The sequence below is a fragment of the Acipenser ruthenus genome, chromosome 14 (genome assembly GCF_902713425.1).
Source record: "Acipenser ruthenus chromosome 14, fAciRut3.2 maternal haplotype, whole genome shotgun sequence".
Taxonomy (NCBI): Eukaryota; Metazoa; Chordata; class Actinopteri; order Acipenseriformes; family Acipenseridae; genus Acipenser; species Acipenser ruthenus.
Window position 1 is genome coordinate 26082735 of NC_081202.1, and position 17681 is coordinate 26100415.

Sequence of the window (17681 nt, forward strand, 5' to 3'; positions counted from 1 at the left end):
AAAGCGAAAGTATTATTACGGTATTTTTATATGCAACGGTTAACAAGGATACGGTATGCAAAACGTTGGAAAATGAACAAGCAGAAGTATGAATTTGTATTTAAAAACATAATTAGATCTACCATTGTTAATAATAATAATAATAATAATAATAATAATAATAATAATTACAGTTAAATCCACTAAAGGCAGCTCTGTAGATATCAGAACACAGGCGTGTAGGCTACGCTTATAACACAATGATAATAATACAAACTTCTAAAATGTTTTTTTTTTTTAAATGAAAAGCAAGAAGTATCATTATCAAAAATAATGTATTATTTAATCTCACACTTGTACATTGTTAATACAAAACACATTAAAATACACCAACAGGTTTGTATCTGGCCTACTTTCAGCACGCTTAATTATCAAAACTTTTAATAACTGCATTAAACAAATATGCATTACATGTAGGCCTACCTTAAAATTATGTTTTCTATTATTATTTATTTATCCTGAGAGTCACTTTCATCGCTGTCACTTATTAGCAGTTCATTACGCTCAAGCTCTTCATCTTCCTCAGCTTCAATGGCAATGACAGAGACCCAGCGTGTATTGGAGACAGGCGATTATTTGAGACCCGGCAATTACCATATTTGAAGTTTTACGGTACACTGTACATACATGCTTTATATAAAAGCATGTACAGTACCATGCAGTTGCTGCTTTAACGATTACTTAAACAAAAACTAGTAAAACACTTTACACAAATGGTCCCAGTGCCAGGTTGGTGGATGGTAGTACTGTATAAATTATTTCTAATTAAAAGGAGAAAAAAAATACACCCAAAGAATACTTTAGACTTCAATTATTATTTTTATTTTCAATGTACAACTGAAACAAAAATACATTTATGTGGGTTTACTACAAGTTACAAATAAACCATTCAAATACCTCTGGTTAGTTGCTTTTTCTTTCAGATTAAAAGGCACTTATCTCTTTGCTTGAGTTTTCTGAAAAACCTACGTAAACATCACATGTACTGTACTAGGTATGGGACACACTGTGAACAAAAGTCCACCATCTTAAGTCTCTTGAGTCAAAAAGGTATCCCCATAGTCTTCCTAAAATCCCCATAGTCTTCCTAAAATGGTGTATTAAGTGACATTAAACATACTTTACTAAACGTCAAAAGAATTGCATTATGGTTGTTTTTCTTCATAAGCCTTCATTAAAAACAGCCATAAAAGGTGGAAGGGGTCCCAGCCTTTGTATTGTCCATTACATCTCTTCCAGTTAGTGTTCACATAGACTCTTAACACACAAGCTCTAACCCTCATTTTTATTTGGTTTTCAAAAGCACCTCCTTGTCTTTATTTTAGTTTTATATTTTTAAACATAAAAAGCAGCAAGTGTACTAGTTTTACCTTGCACATCTCAAAATGAGAATGGGTTGGTTTTAGCTTTTTGTTTTGGTATGCTCTCAGCGTAGTAGTTGCTCTCCAACCACCTATGTAGTTATTTAGAATGAAAGAATAATAATAAAAAAAAAACACAACACACAGCTGTGTATCACACCTGAAACCAATGAAGTATTGGGGAAAATTGCCTGTTGATATCATCCTGGTAAAATGAAGTTTGTATCATGTACAAGATAAAAGGTGTTAATGTACAGCAAGGTTTTAGAAAAAATACAGGCATTCACAATTCATCTCCTCCAATTTAGGCTTTTCATTCTTTAGAAAACCTTTCAACCACAGAAAGTACATATTATAAAAACATAAGACAACAATTAGTTGACCGTGGTTGCTTTTTATTCAACTTCGCTGGTTTTAGCAACTAAATCACAAGAAATAATGTTTGCAGAGAGCTCAGGCTAATGCAAAGCCACAGCAAAACATATTCCAAGAAATATTTTCACAACACTGAAAACACGCGATTCAATCAGTATTTATTTTATATATATATATATATATATATATATATATATATATATATATATATATATATATATATATATATATATATATATATTTAGCTCAAAGAGCCATATAAAATACATAGCACTTTGATTGTTACTAATTTATATATATCGTTCCTCCCCCCCACAGATTAAGCAAACGCCTGATGCCCTGTTCAACACTTGGGCATGAATACAAAGACTAAGCCTTAAAATATTAAAAAAAGCCTGTCATAAGGACATTTTGTAGTGTAACAATGAAGATGCATGTTCTTGATTTCCTTGAACATCCTAAATTATTTACTATTTCTGCAAAAAATGGTTCCTTCATTCTATTCCACAATGTCTACCTTGGTCATGACCCCTTGAAATGTTATTGTAATCTATTCCTTTTCCAAAGGACAGCAATACAGTGTATTATATTTAGGGCTTCATATTTTCAGTTTTAACTGATAAAACACCCCCAATACAAAAAAAAAAAAATGAAATCAGTGGATAGCCAATAAAACACCGGAAAAACTGTGGAAATGGTTAATCAATTCTCATCGGCATTACCCTTTTCCCATTAAAAAAAATAAAACTACAAAAATAATAATAAATACATTTCCCAGTGCTACTGGGCAATGTCCCGCCTTCCTGACTTGTATCTATTATGGATTAGTTTTGAATGCTTTAAACCAGCCCCAACTACTGAGTGACAGCACATTCCTACATTTCTATTGGAGACTCCGCTTGCAAGATTTAAAACTAGATTACAATCAGGATGGAGGCTTGTTAGCGGGATTTAAAGCTGTATTACAATTAAGATACAGAGGAATTAAAACAGAATTGTGGCAAAATGTACAAAAATGCCTACACACACAAAAAAAAAAAAGTGCCTGTGACCATAGGGATTTCGTTGTGGAAGACAGCAAAGGAAAGAAGGTACAACTTAATTGTGCAAGTACTGTCGAGTTACTACTATACATATTTTGACAGAAAACAAAATGCTCAAGCATTTTGGAAAGTAATCAAAAACATTAAATTTCACACAGTATATAAAAAACAAAAGCCCCGAAAAAAAACAGATTTACATACCTCAAACAGCTAAAAATAAGCACTGAAAATACAAATAAAACCTGAAAAACAGAAGCCCTAATTGTTTTACATTGATGAACAGTTCCTTCTAAGTGTTCTATATCCTTCTCCATGATTTTAAACGCAGCAACTAATTTAAGTGATTAGTATTTAAGCAGATTAAGAAATTACGCAATGTATTTTAAATAATCACATACAAACCAGATTAAAATGTTCTTAATATTTTTGGTCTTCTAACCTAAGTTAGTTTTTAATTTTGCAATATACACAGCATGCTTATGTTAAACAACCCACTGGTCTGAACTTGTGTCTTTTGTAAAATAAACCTTTTACAGAGGAATAGAGCAATTTTCAAAGTGTTTGGGAAAACTCTAGTGATTGGATAATGGGCAGCTGTGAGAAGGGTCATATTTTTAGACACACTATATCTGTATATAAAGTACACAACTACAATCCAGGGTTTTGGGATATGCAGAGATTTACAGACTTTTTTGTACAGTCATAACGCAGATGAGGCATCTGTATTTCTCAGCATATCCATGCACATTGTTGTATATAGGGTATACCCAAATGGTTCTTTCTGAACAACCATTTCAATATATGCTGTATTTCAAGCCATTAACAGCATTTCAATATACTCTGAATACAGGACATTTTAAATGTTTAAAAAATATAGGAGATTACTTAACACCATTCACCCACATCAAACAAAGCTGCTACTTGTACTGAAGAAACCCATTTACTGTTCATCACAAATAATTTTTGCAGAAAATATATTTACCTTTACAATTGTTACCCTTTTCAAAATATAAACATATTGAAAATACAAGATACAAATGTAACATTGTTATATTCCAAATATCTTTTTTCTTTCTTAGCTCAAGATCTGCAGTCTATGCTATACCTGAAGATGAATGTTCCGGCTTATCCAAAATCATATTGGAATCACACCTCAAGAGCCATAGTGATCCTGAAAAATAAAATACTGCATTAATATCCATGGAAAAGAGAACCGATATGAAAACATGTTCAATTCATGCAATATAATTTATGCAAAATTAAATTGCCAAATAAAAATAAACTTGTGCCAATGATATAAACAGCTACAGTCAATGTTTTAAAATAAATGTTCTTGCTCTTCATCAGATTCAGTACCACTTTCAGCACTTGTGCAGTTTAACATTGAACTTTAATACATTGTGTTAATTTTGTTAAGTCTGAAGGTGCAGCACTAAAAGTAGCTTTCTACTTCCTATTGTTCTGCACCCAGTAGAATCCCCCCCATACGTTCTTGGAAGGACAGAAAAAGCTTGAGAGATAAACCAGAATATCAAGTGGGACAATGGAAGAAAAAAAAAAAAAAAAAAGAGAGAAGGAAAAAAGTGACATGCAAGAGATGATCTGCAAAAAATGATTTTAGTCCAGGAACCATCTACATATACAAACCTGAATAGAAGTCATGACTCCATTGGCCATAACAGAGAGCCTTCCAGCCACTGACTTAACCCCTTGCTTGAACTGAGACAGATCAGGAGCAGTTGGCAATACGTTGCTGATGCCGTATGTTCCTAAAAAATAAAACAGACAAATAAAATAAGCCAATACTACATTTCAATGCATTATATGTAATGCTCCAGAGGGGAATTAGTGCTAGGTATTCCAAAAAAAAACACAATAGTTTTTTTTTTATTATTATTATTATTATTATTATTATTATTATTATTATTATTATTATTATTATTATTATTTTATAAGCAGACGCCCTTACCCAGGGCGACTTGAGGAATTAAGGAAGTTGAGAGTTGCCACAAAAGTCTGTACTCCAAAATGGCTTCTAGAGCCATTACTTTGCAATTTTTTTATTTTACTTAAATCTTCAGTAACCTGTGCAATCTTGGATACATCATTAATCTGTGCAGTTGTGGATGCAGAATTATATTATATTATATTATATTATATTATATATATATATATATATATATATATATATATATATATATATATATATATATATATATATATATATATAATGAAAGTGAAGGGTCCCACTTAAACAAATGAATCAGTCATTTTAATTAATCTGAATTTCATTCACCCCCCCCATTGTATTATACAGACACAATTAATTTGTTACAGTGACCTCTAGTGGCATTTTAATTTAAAGTATATAAAACAGAATGGATTTCATGAAGTGTGTTCCAATAGCGCAAAACTAAAAAGGCCAAAAAAAAGTTCTGGATTACAACAACATACATCACCCAAACTGACACTGACCTTGCTATTAAGTTTATTATTATTTAATGTGAACCGCATGGAAAGAGCTAATTCAGTTGTATCCAGGGTAAAGAGGGAGGTGCCACAGACTGACAGCTTCCCTTATAAACAGCCAATTTAAAACTTTCCATTCTGGCTGCCTGTTAAAACACTAGTTCTGCAAGCAGCAAGGGAAAGATTTAAAACACAGTTAAAAAGGTAACGTATAGCACTCTGCAATACATTTACACATTTCATCACCCAAAGACTGCCTCTGGCTAAATTCAAATTTTTAAGAAAAAATAAAAGATAAATTGCAGTGACTAAATATACCATCTTACTATTTCTATGCTGTATTTGCAATTAGATACCATGTGTAAAAACAGTTTAATTTTATAAAAGATTCTCATACTGAGTGGTGCTGTTTTGCGTCTCACCTGTTTGTTTCTTCTGCTCATCAAAGAGGTCTGCTGAGCTTATGGATGAATTTCCAGAAAACTTTTCCAGCCTGCTTTTGGCTTCATACTGAAAAATATATACAAGAAGTTTTATTGAATATTGAGTACCCAATTACCTCCGTTTGCCAGCTACTGAACCCTGGTGGACAGTGTTCTACCAAGTCTCCCTCCTTATAAAATATCTGATAACCAAACAGGTTTACAGAACACTTTATAACAGATGTACATATACACATCTTCAAAGTAAAAAAAAAAACAAAAAAAACACTTGCCTCTGCACTTTCTTGTTTTCCAAAGTACATGTCTGAAGAAATTGCTTTAGCATCACCAAACTTCTTCTGAGCGTCGTCTGTAGTTGTGTGATGTTCATATTCATGTTTCCGACGTGTTGTGGGCCTAAAGACAAAAATAAAAAGATCACTGGATATGGCGGATAAAGCAGAAACAATTAAAACACAAACACACACACACACACACTGCATCTGTACAAAATTAAATGTAATTATTTTGTTACTTTTACATTTCTCAGCTTGGCAGAACTGTGTGTAAAACAAAACATTGTGGGACATCCCAGGGGAAGGGATGTCTTCATAAAGCATGACTAAAGCTGGAGCAATAGCAGCATGTTGAAAGATAAGGTTTTCCTTACAATACTTCTGCCAGTTACAGCATTATTATTATTATTATTATTATTATTATTATTATTATTATTATTATTGGGTCATTTAGCACAGTGGTGCGCAAACTTTTTAAATGCCGCAAAAAAAACCCACGAAAAGTCCAGATTTAGCTAAATACATAAGCAAATCACAAAATCAACATTTAAAATTAGTGTATATATCTTTGGTTTTTTTACACTTGGCAAGTCAACATTTAGCTAACATTTCTAACAAATAAATCTTTGAAAAAATACATGTTAACTTACATTTTTTTTTTTTTTTTTAAACTTGGCAATTCAACATTTAAATAACACACAAATATGAAATATTATGACTACTACTAACGAATACAGCACGGAGTACAAAGAAAAAAAAACGACAACTGTAGCTAGTCATGAAAAAAAAAAAAAAGACTGTCTCCTTGTGGAAACGAAATAAAATAAGTAAAACAGAGCATGGGTACACCATACACTAAAAAAAGGAAAGAGTTTGGGGAATACCACCAGCTTGTTAAAGAGCTAATGTGATTGGTCAACATTATTAATACAAAGAAGCGTCATTTTACAGAAATACGAAACCAGCGTGTGGTGCTCCCCGTCACTTTGATAAAGCAAACTAAAGAGAAACAGCAGACCATCAATTTCCAGTCCTGCTATTTCTTGCCATGTGGCGTCCTTTTTTTTGTCTTTATAACCGTGGACACTGGCATCATGAAGAACATAATATTTTTTGACTTTAATAATTAAATTCTCATTGATGTCAATTGTTTTTTTTATTTCTGTGGTAATCTCTGCCTGAGCGAGACAGTGCCAGCCTGGCAGCCACTTGATTGGTCCATTTCCACGTGAACAGTGAACAGCGTTTTTAACATGCAAGCCCATGCCCATTGATGCGTTTCATTGGCATTGTAAGCTGCAGAGCTGCACTAGACTTTTAAGAATGTATTTGTTAACATTTATGTATTTAGCTAAATCTTTTTTTTTGTTAATCTAGGAAAAAAATACACGATTTACATTAAATCTGGGAAAAAATACCTGTTAAAAACAATAGTGTTTTTTCTTACACTTGTCGCCCAAGTTCACTACAGTTTCACCGACACTCTCGCCACTTCAAACATAACTTCTCCGGTTCTACAAGTCCTAGAGTGATCGTCAACGGCTCATTTGAAAGGTAAGAACTTGGACTAATTAGCTGTCATTTATGTATTTATTTAAAATGTTCTACCCTTTAAAATGATTCTTAATTTTTTTTTTACAGAACTGCCTCTTTAATCATAGCCGCGCCCCCCCCAGCAGACACTTTTATCCAAAGTGACCTATAGAGACAAGGGGGTGAGCCATGCAGCACAACTGCTGCTGCAGAGTCACTTACAATAGCACCTCGTTTTTATGTCTCATCCGAAGGATGTGGGGAAAATATAGGAACGCCCAAGGTACCTTTCATCATGTGAAGACATTTTAGAGGTAAGAATGGGCTCGGGTTCAAATTTGCTTGATTCTTTCTTCCACAACGAGTCACTGCTATCCTCCCACTTGGAAAAAAACTTGCTTGCTGAGTCAACAGGCTCATCAAAGTAGCTGGAGGGAAAAATGCAACAAACAGGTTATAAAATCAAGCTAACGATGTGCAGATGCAAGATGTTCTGTGAAATGGAAAATGGCAGATTTGATTTTTATAGGGAGGGGAGTTTGTGTACACATGGATAGCTATGGCTAAAAAGCAAGAGTGAACTCTACTTTAGAGCGGGGAGTATCAGACAGCATAGTTTGAAAGTAGGAGCTATTCAGTTTTTCTGACTTTTTTTTTTATATTGATGAACTGTGTGCTACACAAACAAAATACAAGCAGGTACTCTGAAGGTCTGATTTGTGGCAGCGCAAAACACACATATTAAAACTACACTGTCGTTCGTTGTGTAGCGTGAATGCATTTCAAATATGGTTTAATGCTTCTCAAGCTCTCAATACTGTGCTTGGTTCTTACCTTGATCTAGAACCAAACCCTGAATCCTCATTTTCGGGTTCCTCATCGATATACTTTTTCCGTGCAGATTTGGACCCAGAGGGCGATTCCTGTTTTATGGTGTGCATGTCTGAAAGCACGGAATGGGAAACGCCACTGAAACAAAGATAGGCATGGGAGGGTTAATTTGAAGAAAAGTCAAGTTCCTCTATATAGCATGTCCCCAGAAGTACATGGCATAGACCAGCCTTTTTAAATTTCATGTTCTAATTTTCTCTCTAACGACGTACAAAATATATAGCTGTACTGCAATCTGTATATGGCTGTGTACATTTTTTTGACAAGGTTACAAGGAAAACCTCTTTATAAAATAACTGGTTTATTGAGTCAACTTCATACTGTAATGAAAAATTGCAATCCCTTTGCTGTTCAACCAATGCAAACCTATTGAAAGCTTTATGCAATCAAAATTAATCTCCAAGGGGGATCCGGAGTGGCGCATCCAGTAAAGGTGCTCCCCGTGGGAGTGCAGGATGCACCCAATAGCCTGGAGATCGCAGGTTCAAATCTAGGCTATGTCATTGCTGACCGTGACCGGGGGTTCCTAGGGGGTGGCGCACAATTGGCCAAGCGCCGCCCGGGTAGGGAGGGCTTAGGTCAGCAGGGCAATCCACGGTTCACCGCGCACCAGTGACCCCTGTGGCTGATAGGGCACCTGCGGGTCTGCAGTAGAGCCATTCAGATCTGTGTTGTCCTCCGGCACTATAGGTCTGGTGGATTCGATGTGGATCCGCAGTGCGAAAAATGACGGACTGGCAGGAACACGTTTCGAAGGACGCGTGTTTCAGCCTCCGTTCCGAGTTGCAGCAGTGAACCGAGATAAAAATAATAATTGGGCATTCCAAATTGGGGGGAAAACCGGAGGAAAAACCATTGGTGATGACTAAATTAAGAAAAAAAAATAATAATAAATGAATCTCCAAAAACATGAATCACAATAAAATGTTTTACTGTAATCAGTAACATTAAGATAGGCAATGTAAATACCAACCTCCTGCTGCTGAAGCCCATGCCTAGTCTTTCCGCCTGTTCCTTTTTTTTACCCTGAAAATTCTTCATCTTTTCATCGTCCTTCTTTCTTTGGATTTCCAGGTCCTGGTAGGCAAGCCTCAGAGATGTCACACTACAACACACACACAGTAATTACTATCTGCTCACTTCAGTAGTACAGCCATAGCTAAAGGCAATGCAAGAAAATGGTCACAAATTAACACACTTCATTAAAATGAAAAGTCTGCTAGATGATAGGGATGTGCAAAAACTGAATTATGGCTGGCACTTTTAAACACTTTAAATGAAACACCTGCGTAGCACACAGGGTAATCTATGATTCACTTAAATAACTGTACATTTGATTAGGATTTTAACTTTGCACCTACCACCATGTGGCTTGATGTTACAATTGTGGTAAAGAGAAGTAAGAAATTTAATTTTGGATTGCAACAAAATATTTTTGAAATGTCACTGTCACACTATTTTTTCCTCCAAGTGAATCTGCATTGAGCACATTCAATCAATAATAAAGCATGTTAATGAAAACAATGCACTGCAAACCTACACAGTTTCTTCTTTTTCCATTTTCTTCGTTGTGTTCTGTTCTTGTTCCCTTATTTTATCCACAGTCTGGGCTTGTTTCTCGATTTCGCTGAAGGTCTGGCAGCTTACTTTTTGAGCTCCTAAGCCACCCTTTTTTGCACCAAGCTATTCAAAATAAATAAATAAATAAATTAAGTCATGTTGTCCCCAGTCATCCACAGCAGATGAGACAATTTTCACTGTCAGTAAACATAAATAAGCACTTATTTGGAAGCTATTTCCACAGATTAGCTAGTTTGTAGATATTAACAGTCTGTTATCGTCACAAACAAGAAATTAAGAAGAAAAAAAAAAACAAACTAACAATGAGGATATTAATTTGATTACAAAATCATAAAAACAAGAGATTCAGTATAAAAGAATGCCACATGCCAAGTCTGTTCTGATCCAGAGGTATTCCATTTAGGCGGGTAATGTGTTTGAAAAGAGCACATATACTGCCTGGTTGTCTTTGGTAGAAGGTACAGTCAAAATGCAACTACTACTAGAGATCTTTTTAGTTGTACTATATTCAATTTATGAATGGTTTTCTAACTGTTGAGAGCCCACTGGTTTCAAATTAGCTGCATACACTTTCAATAAGATTTGTAAATGCATTCAACATGCATTTTCCCTATAATATCTGAACAAAAATAAAAGAAACTAGTTAAAAGGGTTCTATGTGCTGAAAGCTTGCAAAAGAAACACACAATGAAAAAAGGACACGTACCGATTTCTTTGCAGGCACAGACTTTTTCTTTAGTAGAAATGCTGGTTCTGTATAAGCAAAAGTAAAATTAAATCTTCTTCATCATCTACTTTTTGTTTGACACAAAATGTGCAGAAAGGCCAGAATGCAATAGAGCTATAAAGGTTATGTGCAGAATTAAACAGCAATATTACATCACAGAAGCTAAACTTTGTTAATTGTCTTAGATCACTGGGCCTTAAAACTGTCCAAAGAAATATTACTGCTAGTGCTGTGTGTAAACACAGAAACAAAATTAAACATTCATATTTGTGTTTCACATACCCAGATAAGCAACAATCTTGGACTACTTTACCTAAAGTAACATTACATAATCCAAGATTAGTGCTAATCCTAGTCTGTGAAACCAGCTGTTACTGCAAACTATGTTATATGATAAAAACATGAAAAGACAACAGACAAGAAGTATGCACAATGTTACAAAGGACTGAGAACTAGAAATAAGTAATTGAAAGCTAGTTTCACTGACCCCGATTTGCACTAATCTTGGACTGGGGTCTGTGAAACTATTAATTTAATATTATTTGTATCTGGCGCTTTTACTGGCCTGCAGAATGGAAATTAAAGCAGCAAATGGCAGTTTACAAACACTAACAGTCACCTCTGCTATTTGTGACTCCTGTAGATGTAGAGTCAGCTAAAATTAGGAAAGATAAAAAAAACAGTACAAGTCAGTCAGACAGGTGGATACAACACTGCTGCTGATACACAGAAAATACAACATTCAAATTTCAGTGATAACATTCCCTAGGTTTTAAACAGCACCTGCTTCCCACACCCAGTGCAATTAAAAAGCATCCATCTGAAACTTGTATCACAAGTAACTATAGTTTTTCTACATTTAATGCAGCCTTTGGGAGACGCACTTTGTAAATCAACATTTTGATCCTGCTCTGGTTCACCTAAAAGCAATGTAAACAGTTAGTTAACAATACACTTAAAACTCAACTTATTAATGTATTAATGCACATACACCATTAACACAAGTGATCGAGATAAGTTTGTTAGGCAGCTTACCCTCAGCTTTGAGCATCCCTTGTGCGGGCTGTTCTTCTATTGAAGTAGATTCAAAATTGAGATCAGTCAGATTTGAAGACCACTCCTTTGAAGCCCCCTGTGATTGGAAAAATTGAGTCTGATCAAATGTAAACTGCACTATAAACTAAAGGCTGTTTGACCTATTTTTTAATGAATTGTTAAGTGTAATGTGTCACAGTTTGCACACCTGTGTATGTACTGCAAAGAAATCTTCCTCTTTATGTTGAGGAGAAGTGGGAGAGGAGGGACCATGGCTGTCCAACCACAGCTGGAAGAAAAGAAATGCAAAATAATTTACTGCCACATTGCAAGGTCTAGTGGCTACCAGTAGATGCATTCATTAAAAGTTCAATTTCCCTGTACAATCAGTCACTTTCCATTCTCTAAATATAGTCACAAATTTCCTGCACAACAGAGGAAACCATGGAGAGAAGTAGGGGCTTGACAGCAGAAACATTAAAAGTACAGCCAAACCTGCTCATAATGACATCAGTAAAGTGGTCTTAGACACAGGTTATATAATATTGGAAATGTGTATGTGGGGGATTCATCAGTGAGTACATAGAATAGACAGACCTGTAAAACAGTTGGTATACATATGACTAATAGAAATTAGTACTATTAACACACTTACATCTGTCCCTTGTTTCCTCGTTGCTTGTGAGGCCAGAGACTTGATTTTCTCTCTATAAAGCTGTGCTGCTCGACTATTGTACTTGGCATTTGCATCGTTAGTTGTACATCCGTATTGATGGAAAAAAGCAGCCTAGGAAAAATTAAAACATTATTTATTATTTTAATCCTATTTGTAGAAGCGAAATAGTATTTATTGAAAAACAAATTGTAGTCCATTTGCATTTTCAAAAACCTGTGCATAAAAGGGGGAAAAAAAGATACCATAATGTTACCATAACTCCTGCCACCATGGCCTTAATACAGTAGTAACTGGTAAAATAATGAGTGCTTATGTTATTCTTGGATTCTAGTTGTTCCTTGCATAAACACTTACAAGTTATTACCTTTTGAGAACACCAGGTGCTTATAGCTATAACTGACGTTCCTAGACTACTTACAGCATTTGCATTGCCTCCAACTTGCATGCACCGCAACTGAAACCAAGACCAGTTGGAATCTAACTCTGTGGATCTGCAAAAGAAATGATGTTAATACAAAGTGCATTAAAATACAACCATTTGATAACACAGCATTTTAAAAATGTGAATCAGCTCTCCTCTCATAATGCTGTAGTCAGGAGCCGTAATTACTGGAACAGTGTGCTAAATGAAAGTGAAATGCTAGACACATTAGTCTATATGAAGCTTTGTTTGACGTTATGGGTAAAATATTTGCATGGCTTTGCCTATTCTAAATGTGTATATTTACTGTATTTAAGTGCCTGAAGTTAAAATCCCACACATGCACTTCTTTGATAATGTTCCCTTTGATAAGGCAAAACAATTATGACTTTGCTGTCCTATACTTTCACTTTTTTACCTCAACTGCCCCACTGTTTTATTACAAAAACAATACAGGGTATAAATGTTTCAAAATCATGTCCTTACCTAATAAAAGTCAAATGCACCCCAAGGGATCTGTGTGTCCCAGAGCAGTCAATGCACAGAAAGACCCCATACGTTATACTTGCCCAGCTAGGGTTTTTAGCTCCACAATCAAAGCATACCTGAAAACAAAGTTATTTATCAGTACTCTAACAAAATAAAAAAAAATATTTAGGGAAAAGACTGCAGGTGTATACTGTATGCGGTGTGAATGACAAACTGGATGGGATGTGCTCTGTCTGAGGCTACCTGCCAATTTGAACCCAAAGGCAAAAGAACATAAAGTTTACAAATGAAAGGAGGCCATTTGGCCTATCTTGCTCGTTTGGTTGTTAGTAGCTTATTATTATTATTATTATTATTTATTTCTTAGCAGACACCCTTATCCAGGGCGACTTACAATTGTTTCAAGATATCACATTATTTTTACTCCTAGGTCTTTTTCATAGATTCCTTCTTCAATTTCAGTATCTCCCATATATTTATAATGCCCATTTTTATTGCCTGTGTGCAGTACCTTACACTTTTCTCTATTAAATGTAATTTGCCATGTGTCTGCCCAGTTCTGAATGCTGTCTAGATCATTTTGAATGACCTTTGCTGCTGCAACAGTGATTGCCACTCCTATTTTTGTGTCCTCTGCAAATTTAACAAGTTTGCTTACTATATCAGAATCTAAGTCATTAATGTAGATTAGGAATAGCAGAGGACCTAATACGGATCCCTGTGGTACTCCACTGGTTACCTCGCTCCATTTAGAGATGTCTCCTCTAAGCAGTACTTCCTGTTTTCAACATGTTAACCACTCCCTAATCCATGTGCATGCATTTCCTTGAATTCCTACTGCGTTCAGTTTGAGAATTAATCTTATGCGGGACTTTATCAAAAGCTTTCTGGAAATCTAAATAAATATGCTTTGCAGTTATCCATTGTTGCATCCTCAAAAAAGTCAAGCAGGTTAGTTAGACACGATCTCCCTTTCCTAAAACCATGCTGACTGTCTCCCAGGATAGGTAATTTTTCATTTTGGATCTTACTTATAGTTGCCATATAATAGAAGTCAGGCTTATTGGTCTGTAGTTACCTGGTTCGGTTTTGTCTCCCTTTTTGTGCATCAGTATTACGTTTGCAATTCTCCAGTCTGTCGGTACAACCCCTGTGTCAAGACTGTTGCATGATCTTGGTTAGCAGTTTGTAATTCTTTCATTTCTTTGAGTACTATTGGGAGGATCTCATCCGGCCCAGGGGATTTGTTTATTTTAAGGGTTCCTAGTCCCTTTAACACTTCTGCCTCCGTTATGCTAAAGTTATTTAAAACTGGATACGGACAGTTCGGCATGTGGGGCATGTTGCCTGTATCCTCCTTTGTAAAAAATTGTGAAAAGTAATCATTTAATACATTTGCTATTGTTTTCTCTTCATCTATGATTTTGCCATTTGTTATCCTCACGCAAGTAAAATACACCCAGTATCATACAAATAAAAAAATATTGGTTATTAATCCTTGCTGTGACTAATTATATATATATATATATATATATATATATATATATATATATATATATATATATATAAAATCACACACACACAGGATGCCGGCTGGTGTACTTAAACTTACAGTATGTAAAACCATCATTTCATGTTATTCATATCAGAATATTAATAGTTTCTATTAATTACATAAATTAATAATCAACAGTCATAAGCTTTTAATTTGATGGTCTATGTCGTGACCTTTAAGAAATACCACAGCATATAGAACATTCTCTTTCACAGTATCACTTTGACACATGATGTAATGATAAAACGTGGATAGTCCAAGGTACAAAAACACGCGTGGGACAACCAACCAAGCAGTTCTCAAAATGAGGACATCTGACAGTAAACAAACTTGGTTCCTTTATGAAGTAATAACTGTTGTAACTTTACATATTTACCAACAAGCTCATTTTAAATGTTTTTAAATTATTCCTAAACATTTACGCAACCCCCCCCCCCCCAAAAAAAACAACAAATAACAACAAACAACAACAAACAACCCCACAAGAATTATTACCTTTTAGTAGTTGCACAATACTACAGCCATGTCAACAAAATTAAAAATTATATCTGTCAATTAAAATTAAAACTCGACTTTTAAACAAAGGACCGTTTTTTGTATGCATGCAAAAGAGCAGTGTAATCAATGATTGCCTATTGCAGTTGTTATCCCGAAACAGCTGTTACATTCACAGATGACTGTAAGGAGTTTTCACATTTCCGTTTGGTTATCTTTTTATCTAAGTTATACTCAAGTACGTACAAAACGGATGTACGAGTAAAAATAGAATGTGCTGTTATACTTTATTTGTTGTACGTACTGTTTTAATCCATTTCAACTTGCAAGTTCAAATAATATTAAAAACGGAGACCACTGCATAATAACATTGAAAGATATAACAATACTCAAATGTATTCTATATTATAATGTAGCTATCATAATATAAACATCCACCTTTTTTTGTTTACTCGTGTATGCAGGTGTGCACAGATCTACACGAAAACGGGCCCCAAAAACCAAACAAATAAAAACATTGCGACGTGTCATCAGTCCATTTTTCTTACACTTCCTGAAGACAAACTCTTCTCTTAATAAGCCAGTTGCTTCCAACAGTCTGGCAGAACCAATACAAACGAAGGGGTTTACCTTATTGGTGGGAACTGAACGGAGACGTTTGAAGATAGTTAATATGTCCTGTTTGCTTGGAACTGACATCTTCCCACCTGCAGCGATTGATAACTCGGACAGACTAACAATGCCACATCAACCAGCAGTTGTCATGTGCTTCCGGACTGACACGTCAGAATGTAGGCCTCCAATCCATACGCTTCTTTAGTGTGACCTCACATCCGCGTTGATTGTTGCTAGGTGGTTCCAAACAAACAAGCCAGTCTATAGTAACAGTGGGTGCGTTTTAAAACATTTGTAAAATTGTATAGTAAGAGGTCGTATTTTAATATAAATCAAATTATAGCTAGTAAATAGCATGGTGCAGTGTTTTGTAGCAGACTGCAGCCACCATTCAGAAAGAAAAGAAAACTGCAAAATGTAGTGCGAACACCCCTGTCATCGGTTAGCCATATCTCTAACGAAACATTAAGAATTCAAGGATGGAAATAAGACACCCATTTCATAGCAATTTGAACCATTCCAGATTTTATGGTGATCTTAATCATTCAGACACAATTAGCTTGTCTCTAACTAATGTATCTTTTATTCAAGCTTCTTCTTCGCAATAGACTATTGTAAATCTGCTTCGCGGTGACAAGAATATCAATTTAACAAAGGATTTCCACTCAAAATACGTTAATATTACTTTCACTAAGGGGCAACTAAAATACCTGTCCTAACCCAGTATCCTAGGACTATTTTCAACATGAGCTTAAACGGTAACCACTGATGAGACACTACACATTTAAATAAAAACACATTTCAACTGTCGTATAAAAAGGCTTTTGCTTTTTATTTAAACGACATACATATTACATGATAGTACATTTACACTATTCTGAGGTAATGTGTCGATACGTTGAACAACGAAGTGAAACTGTTAAAATGTATAGCAGAATAATAAATCGGTGTCAGCTATTCCACGTCATTTTCATTAATATTATCTACTACTATTATTATTTTTAAAAAATGTCTTTTTAAAATCATTTGTATATCAAAAGATAAAGTCTGAGAGTCAATTTAGCGGGAAACGTACCTCAACATCGTAAGTTTTAGCCTTCATACTGTCATTAACTTTGGCTTTCAAAACACCAAGTGTACCGTCATATAAGAATTATTGAAATTTCCCTCATTTGAGAGAGTTTTTACCTTTTTAAATTAGTTTTTCTTCCCAAAAAGTGAGCGCCAAAAACATTGACAGCGCCATGTTGTTTGGAACGAGATAGCAACCATCTCTAAGGAAGCGAGTGTCAGTAACGAGTGAACTAAAGAGCCGTATTGGACGACACCTCTGATGTATTCTGGGAGACTGAGGCTAGACTTTTTTTTTTTTTTTTTACAATACATTTTAATTCTTTTTTTGTTAAAATGTTAACAGAAAGATAGTAGTTAAATATTTTATAAAAACCTTCTGTGATGTGTTTGTATTTATTGGAAGTTATAAATGTAGTATATTAGTAGTAATAGATGTATTTATTTTTATAAAATTATAACGCTTTTATTTGGAACATGATCAGAAACAGTAAAAGGTTCTCTCTCATACAGTAGGAGGCTGGTTTGTTCAGTGGAGTATTTTCTCTCTCAGTACTCCTCTCCCTCCATAGAGTCAACTCCCACCT

The 17681-nt window shown here is 34.8% G+C and overlaps 1 protein-coding gene across 2 annotated transcripts; it reads right to left on the minus strand.

Annotated features, from left to right (window-relative positions):
• Window positions 1-838: 838 nt before the first annotated feature.
• Window positions 839-16242, minus strand: LOC117419519 (ADP-ribosylation factor GTPase-activating protein 3-like). Of its 2 annotated transcripts, XM_034032313.3 has the most exons (16): window positions 16039-16242; window positions 13356-13474; window positions 12867-12939; window positions 12428-12559; window positions 11981-12061; window positions 11773-11869; window positions 11357-11392; window positions 10717-10763; window positions 9970-10112; window positions 9403-9534; window positions 8373-8507; window positions 7826-7966; window positions 6003-6126; window positions 5710-5797; window positions 4466-4587; window positions 839-3989 (listed from the first exon to the last, which is right to left on the minus strand). In XM_034032313.3, exons 1-16 carry the CDS (start codon window positions 16105-16107, stop codon window positions 3972-3974), a joined length of 1557 nt encoding a protein of 518 aa, XP_033888204.1. In that variant the 5' UTR covers window positions 16108-16242; the 3' UTR covers window positions 839-3971. The 2 variants fall into 2 exon arrangements, with proteins under 2 accessions (XP_033888204.1, XP_033888205.1); XM_034032314.3 differs by lacking the exon at window positions 11357-11392.
• Window positions 16243-17681: the final 1439 nt, after the last annotated feature.